At 45.4% G+C, this 20,738-nt stretch overlaps 1 protein-coding gene across 1 annotated transcript in view; it reads right to left on the bottom strand.

Moving 5' to 3' along the window:
• Positions 1 to 20,738, bottom strand: part of SEC63 (SEC63 protein translocation regulator) — a 611,233-nt gene that overhangs the window by 119,477 nt on the left and 471,018 nt on the right. The window contains exon 17 of the mRNA XM_086926685.1: positions 2,572 to 2,730. Coding sequence (XP_086782811.1) covers positions 2,572 to 2,730 — 159 coding nt within the window. The remainder of the gene's footprint in view (positions 1 to 2,571; positions 2,731 to 20,738) is intronic.

Genomic DNA, 20,738 nt, shown 5'->3' with positions numbered 1-20,738 from the left:
CCGGCATAAAGGGCGCAGGTGCATAGGTCTGGGGAACACCCAGACTAAACACCATCGGACCCGTGGGACCAGCAGGAGCCCCAGTGGGGTACATAGCCCTGGAGTATATTCTGAACATAGCATTCAGGAATTGTGTCGGATCTTGACCTGGACCCGGGAAGGCTAATTACGAACCCTCGGGCCGCTCTTGAGGGCGCGGAGTCGATACGACGTCGACCTCCTCATTGGGCTGGGGCACCGGAGTCGGCGGACTCGCAGGCAACGGAGCCTCTCTCTCACCAACCACCTCCTCCTCACCTTCATCCTCCCGACCTGAAGGATGGGACGGAACCGGAGATGGATTCGATATCTGCCTCGGTGAACCTGGCGAATTCACATGCGACACTTCACCCTCGGCGTCCTGCTCTTCCGAAGCCGAAGACACCACTACCTTCATAACCAGCTTCACCTGTGACTTCGGCTTTGAACCAGAGTCCTTCCTCGAGTGGCGCCGTGACTCATGGGTCCTTTTCTTATGCTTCTTCTTTGAAGATCTCGAAGCATGGGCAGAGTTCACGACCTCAAACTTTTCTTCTCCTTTCTGCTTTTACGTTTCGCCACGAGAAGCTTGGTTTCTCTCTCCCGAAGGGCCTTAGGTGTCATCTTCTTGCATGACGGGCAGTCTTTGACGTCATGGTCGGAGCTAAGACACCATACGCAGCATTCATGTGGGTCCGTAATGGACATGGTTTTGCCACATTCCCCACAAGCTTTAAACCCGGTCTTCTTCGAAGACATGTCGAGAGAGAAGACAATGAAGTACAATTATATAACAAAGTAACAAGGTTACTGCAAAAGCTACGGACGATCCCTAGAAAACCGTTAGCGTCAACGACGCAGAATGAATATGCTACTTACTAGTATGCATCTGTTCTTGGCATGTAGGGCTGCTAACATTCACATCTAGTGCATAGATCGCCGCCTAGTGTTGGGTCCAGATGATTGCACCTTGTTGTCCTGGAAGAGTCTTCGAAGTATCACGAGATAGGTGGCTCCTCCCCTGGACTACAGTGCGCATGGGCATCGACTCCATCCCCAGATTGTTTTTTTCCGCCATTGGGTTCGGATGTGATTTCGACGTCTCCTGTTCGGAATCGATAAAACAACTTTATTAAGGCCAAAAGGCTTTACTCTATCGTCGGTATTGTTCGCGTTCGGTCTCGTGTTCATTCCTACTCTTAGAGTGGGATTTCGTGTGAGTCGGTGACTCTTCGATCATCGAGGCCCTGTTGACGCAGCAAGACCCCGGCGTTGATAAAATGGAACGGAGTCCGTTCAAGTACTACCCCGTGTGTGGTTCAAAGTACCCACACATCGACGTGCGTCGGCGCGAAGCTACGAAAGAATTTCCGAATGTTGCTGATGCAAGGGGATATTCACAAGGTGAGGAATCCACTGGCAGATATATCTATCAGAAACCAAAGACACATGTCGATTGGGTTCATAACCAATATCTGCTTTCTGCACTCATGGCATGAAACTTGTTTTTGGAGGAGACCTTGTCCCCTGGTACACTGTCTGAGGTCAAATTTGAGGTCATCTGAAGACAAACACAGAGTAGGGATCTCCGGATGAGCCCAAGGGCCAAAAAGAAGGGAAGAAACATTAGCAAGCCTGGGTGGCGCTCATATGCAGCTCCACTCTAACACTTCTGTGGCAGTAAAGAATCACTGCAGAGCTACCTATCTGCACACAAAAGGCATTGCTTTTAAAGTCTCTGCATCTAGCCTGGGGATATTCTAAGAGTGAGTTATTTGCAGTTAGAGGAATACATCAGAAATGACTGCTACTAGTACCAATCCTATTTGAGCAATACAAATACCAGAACAGAATCACAATGAATAAAAATAAAAGGCAACAAAAAAAACTAATGTTTACAAGTATTGAGAAAGAAAAGACAGCAATGTAAGGGTGTTAAGAAGGAATGTAGAGCGAGAAAAACAAAAGCAGAAAAAAGCATGGTGGCGGAAAGAGGACCTTAGCAGAATCAAATCTAGTTTATGAGTCTTACAATTAAACACAAAAATACGCGTGGGGCATCATGTTTTAAAGCGATGGTGCAGACCTGAACGTAACATTCTGGTGCTTAAGAATCATATTGCGTTGACCAAAAGATACCAAAAGAGTGACTGGAAGCTGGGATTTATGGAGTTATACCTCAGACACTTCGCTTTGTATCCCTGAAGAATGGCTATTTCTTCTATGTGCTTCAATGAATCAGGGCACAATCTAATTTTGCATTAAACCGAAAGTACAATTGCTAAAGAATGACACTTATTTTTGTGACATTCCTGTTAAAGGTTTATGAGATATCTACAAACCTGCATTGTAGATTCGCTATTTAGATAAATGTAACATATGTTGTTGATAAAACAACTTCATAATAATTAACGGGCATTTACCAAATTAGTAAATTTTTCCAATTTGTTCTCTTCCTTGACTGTTTTCATTGCTTAGAGCCTAGATACCGCAGGTATGAGTACTTTATGAAAAAGAAATCAAACATTCACTTAGAGTATAAAGTAGACTTACGGCTTCATCATCTTTATTGTGTTTTTCATCTGGCTCTCTGTCTGAGTCTTTGTCACTTCCGTCTTCCTTATCACTTTGTGAATCTCTGTTGGTGTCCTCTTCATCAGAGTCACTGCCTTTGTCAGAAAGTTCTTCTTCTTCCTCTTTTACTATTATTTCCTAAAAAAGAAAGTAAGGCTATTTTATAGCACACTGCCAGACAATTTTACATAGCCTTAAATGTGACACTGGTGCAATTATCATCTGAACAGTCCTAAGAATACAAAACATTGTCTTTTGTGTTTTATTGTTTTCAAGTTTATAACAAAACACAACATATTGCGAAATGTCAAGATGCACCTCCAAGGTATCCATTTTTTCTTCAAAATGTCTGTAGATACAAGACCTAGTATTATAATTAACATTGACATTAGAAGAATATTTCTTTATAATATAATCCATATTCAATAAATAGGCCTATTTTCACCTTTCTATTGGTACTGTTTCCGCACCTCTATTTTCATGATTTCTGTTCATTCACAATAACATACCATAATTTTGCATCCATGTAGCAATACTTTTCCATATCAATATTTCTGCTTCCATACACCAATTCATCCTTCAAAGCATTATCTTAAATATTATAAATGAAGGTACAAAAACATTTTTTAGTGTCATATTCAACCACAAGAGACTAACAAGATGTTTAATTGACATTTTCGGCTTTGTAAGAAAATGTTTAGTGTATTTGTGCAGATCATTCCCTTCATCAATATACCTTCTGAAACTCCGCCGCCCTCTATCCTACCACCAGTACCTACAGAGCACAGACTTAAGCCATGCAAGGCTAGTACAGGGCACAAGCCTTCGCCTTGGACAATGGTTAGTCCCCTGACCACAATTCCAGCAGTAGTGGAACGACCTCTGGCAATGTCAAGCACTCAATTTCACAACCCATAATAGCTAATGACCATTGCCTTGCCCAGAAAGCATGGGCATAGGGTATGGTACTCATATCTTGCACCAAGCTCCAAAGAGTCCAGATACAAGACATTCTAAATACATGCGCAATGGGTAAAATAGTCAATTTGTGATCTTTGAGCATGTCTCAAATTCAATGCCTGTGTCTTTTCTTGACACCCATACATCACCACCAGTACCTGCTGGCATGGTTGAAAGGCGAAGCCTTTGCCCAAAATCTGTGCCATGTCAACTTCTGTGCCAAACTAGTATTGGGCATGCATATCAGACGTTACAACACAGGTCTTTACTTCCCATGCCTTAAAACTACAGGCATTACAACATGTTGATCTTTACAATGCGTTGCAATAGCCCGCAGTGCTGTACAATACATGCCCCCTTACCTGTGTTTTAATGTCTGATGTATGTGTGTTGATGTGTACATGTATATACATACATACATACATATATATATATATATATATATATATATATATATATATTTCATAAGCTTTATTTCAATAAAAAAATATCTTGAAAGCTATACAATCCAGTATAAAAAGAAATACAAATAGACCATAGTACACACATTTTAAAAGATATGCAATATACAAGAAAAACATTCAAATTGAACAGTTCAATAAAAACGATCAGCAATAAATAGTTATAAAAAAGTTGCCTCAGCAATTGTGTGATGGTACAAAAGAGAGGAGCCTTGTGAGGGCAACGCCCATTTACAAGTTTCAACCTTCAAGAGTTAGCCTTCATTTTTTGCGCTCTGATACTCCATGCCCATTTGAGACATTTGGCTAGTCCATAGGCGTAAAAATCCTGAGTATCAGATTTTAAGATGTGCAATGCAACTTGGTGGCTACCGGTGCCCATCTCTTTGCATATTGGTTTCAATCAACACCCCTTTGGCACTTTGTATGCCGGGCAAACAAACATAAAATGTGCAATAGACTCAATGGCAACCTCACAGCATGGGCAGAGAGCTGTAGTTTGATGAGGGGGCTTCCACTGAGCAGTCAGCTGTCTCGTGAGAAGTGTGCCTGTCCTGAACTCAAAGTAAAGGGCTCTAACATGTGGTTTTTGTATAGAATCTATGTAGGACTCGAAGCGTGTAAGATGCTTGTGGTGCATGAACTCTTCTGTGAGCCTGCCTATTTTAGGGTTGAGCAGATCATTTTTAGTAATCCACTGCCAATACAGCCTCTTAACTTCTGCCTTAGGCGGGCGGTTCTGTTTTGCCACTCTTCTTTGAGGTCAAGATCGTACAAAAGTTTTTTTACACTTTTAAGCCAATGGACCTTAAGCCACTCATCCATGTCCATTACCTCCCTTAGCCCTGCTGCATATTTCGATAACTCTGGTGTCTGCCACAGGCGTACCCATAGCAAGAATGGGCGAAGTCTTGCTGTGTCCCTGAGCGAATGGCAGCCTAAATCGTATAGGAGCGGCTTAGTGGGTATCCTCTGAGGGAGCATCATTAAATCTTTAAGGAATTTGTTCTCCGATTTGGCAATTTGATCTATATTGGAAAAACCCCACAGATCGGCACCATAAAGAGCCGAACTTACTGCCTTGGCCTTGTAGATTGTGAGGGCGGGGGCAATTGGTCTGCTCGATTAAGAGCGATGCTCTTTTAATATTGACCCCACCACCCTTTTGTGGGACAGAAGCATTTTCTGCATGTGTGGTGTCCAGTTCATGGAATCGGAGATACGAATGCCCAAATAATTGAAGGTAATAGGACAGAGTTTAGCAATGGAGGGTTCCTGAAGGTTCTAGATGGGTTTAGTGTAAGAAACTTAGTCTTCAGTGTATTAATGGTCAGCCCTCTAGTAGTGCAAAACCGTTGGAAACTGTCCAGGAGGGTCTGCAGGCCATTCAGGGTTTTTGAGGTGAGGAGGGTGTCGTCGGCGAACAGGAGAGTAGGAATTTTTTCGTCCCCCAGGGATGGGGCATCAGATGGTATTCGCTGTAGATGTTCAACCACCCCATTCACATACAAAGAGAATAGGGTGGGAGCTAACACACATCCCTGGCGGACTCCCCTGTTCACCGGTATTCGAGCTGTTTTTTCCCCTTGTAGCCCCCATCTCACTTGGGCATAGTTGCCATCATGAAGGCCAATCAGTATGTTCAAGATATGCCTAGGAACCCCCTTTTCTGCCAAGACCTGCCACAGGCGCTCACGTGGGACCAGGTCAAAGGCAGTCTATAGGTCGATAAAAGCGAGATAAAGACTGCCTTTGCCTAATCGGACCACCTTCCAGTATAGGAGGAGTAACCTGAAGGCCTGCTCAATTGTCCCCATACCTACCCTAAAGCCAGCCTGGTAATCCGAGAGGACCTCATTTTCGTCCGCCCATGCCATGATTCTCTTCAGCAAAACACATCCTACCACCTTTTGGATAGAATCTATCAAGCTTATTGGGCGGTAGTTTGCGGGATTGTCCCTGGCCCCCTTCTTGAATATGGGCACAACCTCGGCCCCCTTCCAGGAGTCTGGGATCGGGCAGCCGTTGTCAATGGCATTAATTACAGATGATATAAATGTTGCCCAATTAGCAGGATCTGCTCGAAGAAGGTCCCCTGGCAGTCCATCGGGCCCTGCTGCTTTTGCTGGGACAATTCGCCGAATGGCGGTTTCTACCTCCAATTCGGTGTAAGGGTACGTGGTAGATTCCCCGGAAGCCGCCCAAGGCTCAATTGGTGGACCATCTAAAATAACTTCCCCTTCATCGCAGTATAAGCTCTGGAAATGGTCATACCAAGTTTTGCTTGAGATGTTGTTAGTAATTAGCTGTCTGGCGCGTTTTTTTCCTAAGCAGATTCCAGAAGAGGTTAGCATCATTCTCCAGGCTGGCTGCTGATAGGGCTTGCCAATGCTGCTCCTCCCACTCTTTTTTGGCTTTAAGGAGTGCCACCTTATACTCCCTTCTTGCTGTCAGAATCCTAGAAGGAGACTTACTTTTGACGGCCATAATCAGAGCAGATTTTTTTTGCCTGCAGGACGCAGTGTACCATGTGACAGTGGTGTTACTGCGCAAATTGTGTCTCCTACTATTAAAAGTTGTATAAAAAAAGGTTCCCAAACTATTAATGGTATTCTCATAGATTAAGGGTATCTTCTGTTTGGCGTCTCCATCAATGGAAATACCTTGCAACTCATATAAGGCCCCTTTAAAGGTGGCTCTAATGTCAGATACCTTTGGCTCGTCAATGGCGACTTTATTCCATTTGAGGTGCCTACCAGAGTTTGAGGGAATTATTTCCCTTGTCAGCATTACATCTGGTCTATTTGAGTTTCCAAACTTTGGGGGCCATGGTGGTTTAAGGTATAGGCATAACAGGTTGTGATCATCATCAGTGGTTGGATATGGATATGGATATGGATATATATATATATATATATATATATATATATATATATATATATATATATATATATATATATATATATATATATATATGACTCCAACTTGCCTCCATTAGTGCTTCGTTGCACTGACAGGTATGCAGACTACGAAATTACTCCAAAGCCAGTCTTCAATTTTCAAAGATGATGTATTTCATTGTGGTGCAAGCCATCAGACGCGTTTCGGACATAACGTCCTTGCTCATCTCCATATCTATTAAATGACTCCTTTTGGGGGTTGGCCCCTAAACCCCTCTATTTAGCAGATCAGTTTTTGGGTATACACAGTCAACCCCCCTTTTTAAACCCCCTTACATTCTTTACCCACTCCATTTACCGTAAATTCACCCTTACCTTCTTTACTTCTATATAACCCTAAACCCTATAATTACTCTTACCTCCCTTTGCATCCAATCAACCCTAAACCCTATAAATATCCTTACCTCTACCTACCCTTAAAACCCTAAAATCACTGTTATGTTCCTTTACCACTACCCACCTATTAGCCCTAAAATCACCATGCCCCCCTTACAGCTACCCACCCCTTTATCCTAAATTCACCCATAATCCCTCTACTACCGACCCCCAAAACCCTATCACCCCCTTACTTTCATTTACCACTTTGCACCCCTTTACCTTAAATTCACCTATTACCCCTTACCTCTACCCACCCTTAAAATCTAACATAAAGGACTCTAAAAGCCCCTTTACCTATCTACCCCCACCTTTATGTGTGGAGTAAAGTAGTGAATGGTGAAAGATGTTTGGCAAAGGTAAAAACAGCCATAGGGAATCACTTCTCTGTGTGGTACTTTACTGTGTTATAAAGGCTGTGAGTGTGTCATGAGGAGTAAAGGTTTTGGTCACAGTTGGATAAAAAGACAGAAGTATGAAAAGATTGTTGTTGTCCAGCTGGCAATCCATATTTTTTGGAAAGTTTAAGTACTAGAGTCTCACTGCGACAGGTCTGCAGACATGCAAAATCTCTGGGGTTGCTGCAGCTCTAACGGCTCTGTAACACTTACTGCAAACTCCACAAAACTACTTTTACCATCCCATGGTTATCTCACTGCAAAAAGTCCAGAGATCCTAGATTCTGCGGACTTTGCAGACAATGCCAATTTGAGCCTGGGAATTGCACTACAGTTCCTACAAAACTACTTCATTACTGAAGGGTCACTTGGAGATCACTGAACCTAGACTGCTGGTATGTCTGAGAAGGATGTCCCCTATCAGCAGGTTTGACCTCCATTTTCATCTGCCTGACTTACGAAAAAGGACTAACTTTGCCTGCCTAAATCGACATTGGCTAATTAATGTCTAATCTTGGACATTTTTTTATTGATGAGTTCCCTTGTAGATTTTTTTGCTCATTGGTGTTTAGACGGAATGTTTTCCAGCTTATCAACTCTACATGACAGCAATGAAGAATAAGTTCATTATCTTTGGTATATTTCCTTTACATGGAAACAATCACACTAGCAGATTTAATATTGAACACCAACTGAGGTTGGATCTGGAAACTTTTTGCCACTGTAACCAGTCACCATGTAGTGCTGTCCGATGGCTCATGGAGCCGCTAGCCCACCTAAAGTGACATCGGAAGTCACAGGAGCTGGTGATGTCAGTTCTGCCCTGCTTTTACAAAGTTGATATTGAGGCTAAGGAAGTAGAGAGACAAAAAAAGTCACACCTCAATAACTCTTTTGAGGGGGGTAGTGAAGGAGAGTGATGATTTGTCATATCCAAGAGAAGGAAAAGGAATATGCTACTTACCAGTATGCATCTGTTCTTGGCATAGAGGGCTGCAGAGTGGTACATTTATGAATAGATCGCCATCTGGTGTGGGGCTCGGATGATTGCACTTGTTTTTCTCTTGAAGAAGTCTTTTGTCGTCACGAGACTGGTGACTCCTCCTTTGGGTGCTAGTGCGCATGGGCATCGGCTCCATCCTTAGATTGTTTTGCCATAGTAGGGTTAGATGGAGTAGTATGATAGAATACAGATAGAAATGCCCATGTAAGTGTATCTAAATAAGATAGTGTTGGAACAGACACAGGTTTCCGGGGAGGCTGGGAGGGCATGTACCACTCTGCAGCCCTCTATGCCAAGAACAGATGCATACTGGTAAGTAGCATATTCCGTTGAGGCAAATGGGCTGCAGATGGTACATTTCAGTCAGTCAAAATATCTTTATTCGATTTAGTTAAAAATCATACAAAGAGATAAAAACATTTCATACATTATAAAATATATACAATGCAATTATTTACAAATCATTTACAACAGGCAAATCAGAGTATACGTGGGATTAATAAAACGTAATTCATTTGGTAAAACACCATGGTCTCACATCTTAATTTACACATTTTTACAGGGGTCATTAAACTAATGAATATGTTTCTTAATTCTAGTTGCAGCCACCAAAAAGTTGGCCATACAAAAAGTAGTACGTGGGTTGGCCAATAATTGTAAGTAGAGCAGGGCTGGTCTCACTTGAGTGAAACCAGCCTCCTTCAATACCGGAACCAGGTATTTTTTTCTTGGCTCTAAATAAAAACCACAAAACATAACAAAGTGCATGGTGTCTAGGGTGGAGAAATGATCACAATTGCAGGGAGGGGCTAGTTCAGGTTTTTCCCATGTTTTAAAATTCCCCCCCAAAAAATGTAACAAATTAAACCTGAACTTAACTAGAAGGAACCTGTGAAATGGAATAGTGACGAAACCAAGGTAAGGTGCTAAAGCAAATGAATTAACAAGTAGATAGTGTCTCCTCACTGCTGGTTTCGCTAGTTCCCTTTCCTCACGCCGTGCTCTTGCCCTCCCCATGAATTGCTTTTTAACAATGTCGATGTCCTGAGTCTTAATGTCTTTAGGAGAGGTAAAGAGCTCTGGTCGTCCTAGATCTGCGAATGTCTTCATCAGATAGGCCAGCCATGGGATCCTATTGAAGTGATCTAGGGCCAGAACATCAGCCATGATCTTATGGTTGAGTGGCAGATCTTCGTTAAGCCAAGTCTTCAACCAGAAGATCAGGGGTGCCATGTTAAGCCCATCGGTGAGAAAGTCTAAACCCACCTCCATATGGATGGAATAGGTCGGTGTGGACTGAGGAACAGACAGTAGTGTCCGTATGAATCTGTTCTCAGCTTTCTGGATTGGCTCCAAATTTACATAACCCCAAAGGGGTGAACCATATGAGGCCAGGGCAACTGGTTTACTTTTATAGATTTTCAGGAGCGCTTCCATGGCCTAGCGCCTAACCTGCCCGCAAAGCCCATAAGGGCTGCCGATGACCTAGTCACCGCCAACCTCTTTGCCCTCACTTGGGGTCCCCAGGATCCCTTTTGATCAAAAATAACCCCCAGGTAGGGAAAAGTGGAGACTCTAGAAACAATCTCACCCTTGCACTCAAATGTATTGGTTTTTCTCTTACTAATTTGTCGACCCACGACCATAGTGTGTGACTTATTGGTGTTGATTTTTAAATCTAACTGGTCCATAAATGTCCCAAAAGCGTTAAGTAAACGCTGAAGGCAGACGCCAGTGCGTGCTATCAGTACGGCGTCGTCCGCGTACAGGAGCGCAGGTATCTTAACAGCTCCTGCACGCGGGACGTCTCCCTCAACCTTCACAAGATAAGCACCCAGTCCATTAATGTAGATGGTAAAAAGCAGGGGGGCTAATTTACAGCCCTGCCTAACCCCCGCATGGACTTGAAGAGGGCTGTGCACCTTCCTTCGTTAGTAACCCGCACCGCAGCAAAAAGCTCTTGGTGCAAAGACGCCATAAATTTGACCAATGGTTCATCTATCCCCATCTTTAGCAGGGTCAGCCATAACTTAGACCTGTTGACCAAATCGAAGGCCGAGGAGAGGTCCATAAAAGCCAAAAACAAGGACCCCTCCTTGGCCACCGTGTATTTAGCGATCAACAGGTGTAAGTTAGAGCACTGCTCGATCGGTCCTTTTTTCTGTCTGAACCCATACTGAATCTCCGCCAATCCTCCACAACTCTCTACATTATCCCTTAGTTTAGACAGAAGGACTCTTCCCAAAATCTTTACAGTAGAGTCCAAAAGGGATATGGGCCTATAGCACCCAGGGTCGTCCCGCTGGCCCTTCTTAAAAATGGGGACGATGTTAGAGATGGCCCAAGAGGAGGGCGTGGGGTTGCCATTGACGGCAGAGAATACATTGGCCAAAACCCCCGCCCATAGCTTGAGGGAATGTATGAAGAAATGAGCCGGCACCCCATCAGGGCCTGGGGCCTTGTGTTTGGTTGTAGCACAAATAGCTTTCTCCACCTCTGAGCTATGAAAAAAGATTGGGGTAGCGTCCAGGGTCACCAAGGGTACTACAGGGCCTGCATCATCGTTGTCCCCATACACATTTTTAAAAAGGTGCAGCCATTTATTGTCTGGGATGACTCAGTCAATGACCTCATTGTTTTGGTCAGAGAAGGCTGGTTGTTTAACGATTTCCCAGAATTTCCGGCTATCCTTCAGGACGGCCACGGAAAGGAGGCTCTCCCATGCTTCCCGTTTAATGTTCTCTTGTCTGGTTTTTATGGCTAATTTGTATTCTTTCCTCAATCTTACTATTTCATCCCTAATCCTGGGTGTTTTCTTCAGGGCAGACATCAGAGACCTGTGTGCATTTGAGCAGGCAGCATCGAACCAACGATGCTTGATTGGTGCTCCCTTCTTAGGTTTAACCAAAAGATCCTGTGACACCTGCCTGCATATTGACTCAAAAGCCCCTATGATTTCACAATCCTGGGCATGTATATCTAAACACACTGCCACCTGTGCCTCGATTTTCGGACGAACTTCGGCATAGAAGTTCTCCGGAATCACCTTGGCCCATTTGAGTTTTCTGCCCTGATCAGAGGTGCACAAAGTGCACTCTGACCTGGCTGGCCATGGGGTTGTCCCCATAAAGTCTCCCCAGGCTACCTCAAGTAAAACAGGATTGTGGTCGCTATAATGAGACGAAGCTGTACAATAGGAAATGACCCTGTTTAGAATACCCGGTGTAACAAAAATGTAATCAATTATAGTTCCGGGGGTTAGTGCCTGTAAAGGTAGCTGTTCTTGGGCCTCCCTCCGGTTCATATAAATTAAAATTAGCCAAAAAGTCTTCCAGTTCTTCTCCTCGTGTAGTGTGTTCAAAATGTGGACCTTCGGCTCCTTCACCCCCTTCACTGTGAATTATACCACACATTAGCTTACAGGGGTGAATGTTAAAATCACCCAACAATATATACTCTGCATCGAAATATGTATTCTGACTGACTAGTGTTAAAACAGCATCTAAACTGGCGACATTATTGTCGCTATTGTCCCTATTACAAGAATTATAAAAATTGATATATAGGGTCCTCCTAGAGGGACTTATTTCCCATTCTACAATCAAGATATTAGGTGAGGCAGTATTGATCAGTCTAAGAGAACCCTTCAGATCTAGGGAAAATAAGGTTAACAGACCCCCCTTGGCTCTGCCCGCGCAACTAGGGATAGCTGCTTTGGCAAAGCTGGTAAACCCATCCAACCAGAAACTAGCAGATAGTTCCCAGGTTTCCTAGAGGGCGATAATATTATGCCCCGAGATTAAACTTATCCAGCCCTTATCATTACGTTTGGAGTTGAGTCCTGCCACATTCCAGCTTAATATCTTACATGCATCACTTGTTCTACTCCCAACCTTTTCTGTCTCACAAGTGGGGTCATCCGATAGTCAGTCTATGTCCTCCAACCCTGACAGGGGAGCAAAGCGGTTAGCAATGACCAACGCGGGGCCCTCATGAACATTCTGGTGAACACGGGGTTGGTTACTCACTGGGATATTTGGGAGCCTTGGGGGACACGGGGGTGCATGTAATTTAGGCATACCCTCTCCCAAAGGTACGCGCCCTCCCCCCTTGCTAACCCCGGGGCCTCTAGCATGCAGCATGAGCCCTGGTGGTGGGTAAAAAAAGCCCAAAGGGACAGGTCTTAGTTTGTCCGTTAGGGATATATCAGAGCCATCCCAAAAGAGCCTATCCGCTAGATCAGCCCTACTGAAGTTGACAACCACACAGTCATCTTGGATAGATTTCCGTTGTTTGCCTATCCACCCCACCCTCCTTGAAAATATGATTTCATCGGAAATGTTCTTGCCACAACATTTGTCTGTACACCATTTTTTAGATTTAACCATAAGGTCCCTGGAGGATTCTACCTCCCCTTCCCTTAAAGGGGGGACCCCAATAAAGACAGCGACCAAAGGGGACGCTTCAGGTGGTAGGTTAAGCTTGTATTTGCTGTAAGAGAACCTCGCGGGGTCGAGGATACGTAGTGGAGGTTGTGTATGTGGCAGCCCCTCCAAGGACAAGGGCAACGCCTCCAAGGCTGGGGGTAGTGTATTAGTGACCCCTCCACCATCCTGGGGATGTGAAACCGGGCAAGGTACCTGTACCGGGTCCACCGTACCAACCTCCATCCTCTGAACCTCACCCTCGTGGCACTTTGTGTTAACATGGGGGACCTTGTTAGGTATAGAGTTAGCAATAAGTCTGTCAATTAATGTACATTTCTTAAGCAGACCTTCTAAACAAGTGTTCAAAGTGTCCACGATATCCTTTGCTATCCCAACCAATAGGGGTTCAATTCTGGAAACAAAAAGCTCCTCCAGTTTATTGCCCAATAAATCATTTGTTATGTTAAGTAAGCATGGACTTGCCACGTTGTTATCCCGTGCACCCTTAGTTACGGGTCTGGTTGTCTGCTGACTCAGATCAGGCAAGCTTACTAAAGCGGATTGGCTGGGGACCTCAGCTGTAGGGCATGTGGGTGGGAGGGTAGCGATAGTCACAATGGGATAGAGTGATACCGGAGGGGTACATGTCACAGGTGAATTGCCCAGCACTGAAGGGGAAGGTACAACAGTAGTTGAAGGGGGGGGTGGCTGTGAGCCCCAGTTCAAGTTCAGCATTAGCAATTTCCTTGGATAATTCTCCCACCACTGATGTTAGGTAGGTCATAATGGAGTTGGAATGTCTTGGGACCTTAGCCTTCTTCCCGCCCTCCTCCATATTTATAGCCTTCTTTCGCTTACCCATTGTTAATTGCAGATGTAAATGGGGTGGCCCAGCCCGGCCTCCTTCGGCCACAGACGGCCACAGACGGCCACCGACGGCCACCGACGGCCACAGACGGCCACAGACGGCCACAGACGGCCACAGACGGCCACAGACGGCCACAGACGGCCACAGACGGCCACAGACGGCCACAGACGGCCCCGCCCTTGTACCGGCGCGTGCTCGCGCGCGTCCCGGGGGACGGGGTACTGGCGCTGCCTTTATTCGCCTCCTGGCGCTGGTGAGGGCGTCACTGGAGTGGGAGGGGCCCCCGGCGGAGCCAAGCCTGGCCGGGAACCGGGCGGAGCAAAGCCCGGCCCTTTGCTGATGGGGCTGCAGCGCTACGGGAACTGAGCCCGTCCGTGAAGATGCAGGTAGCGTCTGTGTCCCCCAAAAAGTGTTGCTGCTGGCGCTGCCTTTATGCGCCCCTTGGCGCTGGTGAGGGCGTCACTGGAGTGGGAGGGGCCCCCGGCGGAGCCAAGCCCGTCCGGGAACCGGGCGGAGCAAAGCCCGGCCCTTTGCTGATGGTGCTGCAGCGCTACGGGAACTGAGCCCGTCCGTGAAGATGCAGGTAGCGTCTGTGTCCCCCAACAAGTGTTGCTGCTGGCGCTGCCTTTATGCGCCTCCTGGCGCTGGTGAGGGCGTCACTGGAGTGGGAGGGGCCCCCGGCGGAGCCAAGCCCGGCCCTTTGCTGATGGTGCTGCAGCGCTACGGGAACTGAGCACGTCCGTGAAGATGCAGGTAGCGTCTGTGTCCCCCAACAAGCCAAGCCCGGCCGGGAACCGGGCGGAGCAAAGCCCGGCCCTTTGCTGATGGTGCTGCAGCGCTACGGGAACTGAGCCCGTCCGTGAAGATGCAGGTAGCGTCTGTGTCCCCCAAAAAGCCAAGCCCGGCCGGAGCAAAGCCCGGCCCTTTGCTGATGGTGCTGCAGCGCTACGGGAACTGAGCCCGTCCGTGAAGATGCAGGTAGCGTCTGTGGTACATTTATGAATAGACTATACAGTAGTTATCTCCCTAGCGGTGGTCACCAGTGTCTGTTGCAACAGTCTGAAATAAAGTTTTTAGTACAGCTTGTCCCACTCTAGACTGTTGTGTTGCCTGCACATCTACACAGTAGTGTTTAGTGAAGGTATGCGGTGTAACCCAGGTAGCTGCTTTGCATATGTCATCTAGAGGAATGTTTCCTAAGAATGCCATAGATGCTCCTAGTTTACGTGTAGAGTGAGCTCTAGGAGGAACAGTTAATGTTCTCTTTGCTTTTAAGTAGCATATTTGTATACATTTTACAATCCATCTGGCAATGCCTGCTTTAGAGATAGGATTGCCCTTATGTGTAGGAGAAAACGCTACAAATAGTTGATTTGTCTTTCTGAAAGTTTGTGTTCTTTCTATGTAGTACAATATCGCCCTTCTGACATCTAATGTATGTAGGGCCCTTTCTGCTACCGTCTGTGGTTTTGGAAAGAAGACTGGTAGTTCCACTGGCTGATTGATGTGGAATGCTGAAATTACTTTAGGCAAGAATTTTGGGTTTGTTCTAAGAACCACTTTATTTTGGTGTAACTGCAGAAATGGTTCTTGTATTGTAAATGCTTGCAATTCACTTACTCTTCTGAGTGAAGTAATAGCTATAAGAAAAGCCACCTTCCATGTGAGGAATTGTATTTCACACCTATGCATAGGTTCGAAAGGTGGTCCCATTAGTCTGGTAAGTACTATGTTGAGATTCCAGACTGGGGAAGGCGGTAGTCTTGGTGGAATGACTCTTTTGAGGCCTTCCATGAAAGCTTTTATTGCTGGTACTTTAAACAGGGAAAGATGTTGTCTGTTTTGCAGGTACGCTGCTATAGCTGCAAGATGTACTCTTATAAAGGTGTAAGCAAGGTTACATTGCTGCAAGTGTAGTAAATAGCAAATAATCTCTTTAGTGGATGCGTCTAGAGGGTTGATGTTGTTACTGTTACAGTATACAGCAAACCTTTTCCACTTTGCTGCATAGCATGCTCTGGCGTAGGACGTCTTGCTTGCTTAATGATTTCCATACAGTTTGGAGGTAAATCTAAGTATCCAAATTCTATGACCTCAGGAGCCAGATCGCTAGGTTGAATTGTTTGGGATCTGGGTGCATTATTTCTCCATGGTTCTGTGTAATGTGCATGGGTAATAATCTTAACTTTTGATGTGGCACCTGTGAGAGTTGCAGTAGCGTGGTGAACCACGGCTGTCTTGCCCACGTGGGTGCTACTAGTATCATTGTCATTGAATGTTGTTGCAGTTTCCGAACCACTAATGGAATTAGTGGGAGAGGGGGAAAAGCGTAAGCAAATTTGTTGGACCAATTTATCCATAGCGCATTGCCCTGGGACAGGTGGTGTGGGTACCTGGATGCGAAGTTTTGGCATTTTGCGTTCTGATGAGTGGAAAAGAGATCTATCTCTGGTTGTCCCCATCTTTGGAAGAATGGCTGCAGTATTTGGTTGTGCAGTTCCCATTCGTGTATTTGTTCTGACTCTCTGCTTAAGATGTCTGCTATCTGATTTTGAACTCCTGGTAGGTGTTCGGCTAACAGATAGATCTTTTGAGGAATGGCCCACCTCCAGATGTCCTGTGCTAGTCTGGATAGTTGGAGAGAGTGTGCCCCCCCCTGTTTTTGAATATAATACATTGCAGTCATGTTGTCTGTTCTGATCAGGACTGCTTTGTTGAGGATTTGCATTTGAAAAGCTTTTAATGCTAGAAACACTGCTAGTAGTTCCAGATAATTGATGTGCAGTCTTTTTTGCTGTACATTCAATTTTCCCTGCACTGTATATTTCTCCATATGCGCTCCCCATCCGGTGAGCGATGCATCCGCTGTTAGTATCACTTGTGGAATCGGTTCTAGGAACGACCGCCCCTTGGAAATGTTTGTTGCGTTCCACCACTTCAGAGAGCGATGTGTGCGGTCGTCTACCAACACCAGATCTGTAATCTGACCTTGAGCCTGATTCCACTGTGTCGCTAGACACTCTTGCAGTGGATGCATTTGTAGTCTGGCATATGGTATTAACAGTATGCAGGAGGACATCATCCCTAACAGCTGCATGAACACTAGAGCTGTTAGTGAGTGCTGTGGTTGAAATTTTTGGATCAACGTGATCATTGTTTGGATCCTGATTGGATTGGGGTATACTTTGGCTTTTTCTGTGTCTATAGTAGCCCCTAGATATTGTTGAACCTTGTTTGGTTGTAGGTGGGATTTTGTGTAGTTCCCCGTAAACCCTAGCTGGTGCAGCAATTGAATGGTCTTCTGTGTGTTTTGAAGACATTCTTCCTGTGACTTGGCTTTTATTAGCCAATTGTCCAAGTAAGGGAAGACAAGTATTTGTTGTCTTCTTCGGTGTGCTGCAACTACTGCTAGGCATTTTGTGAACACCCTTGGTGCTGTTGTGACCCCAAACGGAAGGACTTTGAACTGATAATGTTGTCCTTCTACTACAAACCTGAGGTATTTTCTGTGGGCTTTGTGAATTGGAATGTGAAAGTGAGCGTCTTTTAGATCCAGTGTAGAAAGAAAGTCCCCTTTCTTCAGTAAAGGAAGTACTTGTTGGAGCGTGACCATGTGGAAATGTTCAGAGTTTATGTATGCATTGAGAGGTTTGAGGTCTAAAATTGGTCTTGGAGACCCGTCTTTTTGGGGAATTAGGAAGTATAGAGAGTATACTCCTGTCCCTTGCTGATGTTTTGGAACCTTCTCTATAGCATGCTTTTGTAGCAGTGATAGTACTTCCTGTTTTAACAATGTCAGATGATCTTGACTCATTGGACGCTGTCTGGGGGGGATGTTTGGTGGGGTAGCTGTGAGTTCTAGGCAATAACCATGTTGGATAATTTGTCTCACTCACCTGTCTGACGTGATGTTTTCCCAGACAGGTAGGAACTGTGATAGACGTCCCCTGACCGGTGTTATATGGTCTGGTGTGAGTTGTTTTAAGTCACTGTTTTGGGGTTGGGGAGCTGCGGTTGTTATTATTTCCGCGACCTCTACTCTTGTTGTTGTTACCTCTGTAACTGCCTCTTGAATTACCTCTGGGTGATGTTGGTGTAAAAGAGGTAGATTGCTGGCTTGTGCCTGTATTCTTTGACCCCCCCTCTATAGGTGGACCTACGAAAGGAACCCCTTTGAGTTTTTTTGATCAAAAGGTTGGTTCAATAAAGATGTTTGTACTTCTTGTTTGAACCCTGAGACTCTAAGCCAGGCATGTCTTCTTAACATGATACTGGTGTTGATGGATCTTGCTGCAGTGTCTGCCGCATCTAAGGCGCACTTAATGGAAGTGTTGGTTATTATCTTCCCTTCCTGTATAAGCTGGTCTGCCCTTTTTTGAAGTTCCTTAGGGAGATGTGTGATGAGTTTTTCTAACTCGTCATAATGCGCTCTATCATAGCGTGCAAGTAGCGCTTGTGTATTAGCTATGCGCCAGCTGTTTGCTGCTTGGGATGCTACTCTTTTGCCTGATGCATCTATTAGCTTGGACTCCTTATCAGGAGGAGGAGCTTCTCCTGTAGATAATGAGTTTGCTCTTTTACGAGCGTTTGTGACTACAAGCGAGTCCAGAGGTACCTGTCCCTTAATAAATATTGGGTCATTTGGGGCTGCCTTATATTTTTGATCAATTCTTGGGTTTAATACCCTAGCCCTCACAGGGTCTTTGAATATGTCTGCTGTGTGATTGAGAAGACCCTTTAGCATAGGTAGTGTTCCTGATGTTCTTTGTGCAGCAGTTAGCATTTCTAAAAGGAAATCCTCTATTTGAGGTTCTGTATGTAAATCTACCTTATGGTATTTTGCTGCCCTATTAATCAGCTGTACAAAACCTGTATTATCATCAGGTGGTGAAGGTTTTGAGGGGTATAATTCTGGGTCGTTATCATCTGACCCTTCATCATAATTCTCCCATGGGTCTTCTTCATCTGGGATAGTGTTGTCATCCCCATGAGGTTCTCCCTCCCCTGTATCACTGTCTACATCTGTTTGAGGTGTAGATAGTCTTGGTGTAGAAGGTGGAGGAATAGCTGGCATAGTGTGAGGAATAGGAGAAGAGGATGTGTCTCTAGGTCGAGGAGAAAGGGGAAGAGTTGTATTTGTCCCCATTGTTCTCTTCTTAGGAGGAAGAGTTTTGTCATCTGACTGTTCATTCTTCCTCTTTTTTGGTGATTTTGTCACCACTTTGCCAGTTTGCGGATCGATAAACAAAGTCTTTTGTTTTGGATCTGTTTGCTGCTCCTGTGTTGGTACCGAAGTTCTTGGTTCCGAAAGGTGCCTTTGCTTCTGACCGTCAGTGTTCTGTGTTTTTTCGGCACCGAGAATTTGCTCGAATCAGATTTTTTCGGTGCCGAGTAAGTCTTCGACGTCGAAGCATGTTTCGGTTTCGACATGGAATGTTTTGATGCCGAAATTTCCTTTGTATGGAGCTTCGGTGTCGATGTCGACCGTTTCTCGGATCCGACATGGTGGGAGGCCGAGTGTTTCTGTTTCGTTGCCGGGCCCGAAGGCGGGGCGTCGGAAACTTTCTTCGGTAGTCTGACCGGGCTCGAAGGCGGGGTCGGTACCACACGGAGTCGGTTTTTTGGTAAGGGGAGGTCGTCACTCACGGTTTGTTGAGCGTCGAATTCTTCGACATCAGACTCGTCCACTTCAGACCCCGACTCGTCTTCATGTTCCTCTTCTTCTTCGAGGTGCTGGGCCTCGAACAGCTCCGGGATTGCCTCCGACTGCATTCTTGAAACCTCGTGTCTTATGGCTCGACGGTTTCCAATCGTCGACTTGGAGAATGCTGCGCAGGCTTCGCAGTCCCTGGATTCGTGTTCAGGCGATAGGCAGAGGTTGCACACCTCGTGTAGGTCCTTGTGTGGGAACTTAGCACCACACGTTGGACATCTCTTAAATGGAGTCCTTTCCATGGACTCCGGGCTGGACTACGTCGAGAAAGGCCTCCCGGTCTCGTCGACGTAGAAGAAAATGTTTATTGTTGGAGTCCAAATGCGTCGGAATGGAAATGAAATCGCGTTCGATAACAATACCGTCGAATTGGAAAGGGAATACGCGCCGAAATATCATTTTTCTCGAAGTCGATCCGGAGCGCTTCGATCCTCATCCGAACCCGATAGCGGAAAAAAACAATCTAAGGATGGAGCCGATGCCCATGCGCACTAGCACCCAAAGGAGGAGTCACCAGTCTCGTGACGACAAAGGACTTCTCCAAGAGAAAAACAAGTGCAATCATCCGAGCCCAACACCAGATGGCGATCTATTCATAAATGTACCATCTGCAGCCCATATGCCTCGAACATGCAATTACAATACGTCTCATCTGGTGTGGTCAGCGCCTACACTGAACTTTTCAAAGTCACCTACCAACGTACAGGTGCTTATGATTTTCCAGATCCAGTCTGATGCCTGGGGGATATTCTAAGGTAAGGATCTGCGGATAGAAGTCTCTATCAAATACCATACATCTACTCTGACACAGTTGTAATCACATCACAGTGCCTAGTGATGGGGTTTGCTGTTTAGGCTGCTGCTCAGGATTAAGGTGTTGCTCTTTCATGGTGCCTCTTATGTTTGTTGACTGTGGCCATACTGGTGTGAATTCCTCAGGAACATGAGGAGAGAGTGAACTTAAAGGAGGCCTGTGGAAAA

This window comes from Lissotriton vulgaris, chromosome 6 (genome assembly GCF_964263255.1).
Source record: "Lissotriton vulgaris chromosome 6, aLisVul1.2, whole genome shotgun sequence".
Lineage (NCBI taxonomy): Eukaryota > Metazoa > Chordata > Amphibia > Caudata > Salamandridae > Lissotriton > Lissotriton vulgaris.
This window is presented reverse-complemented; position numbering and strand designations above follow the sequence as displayed.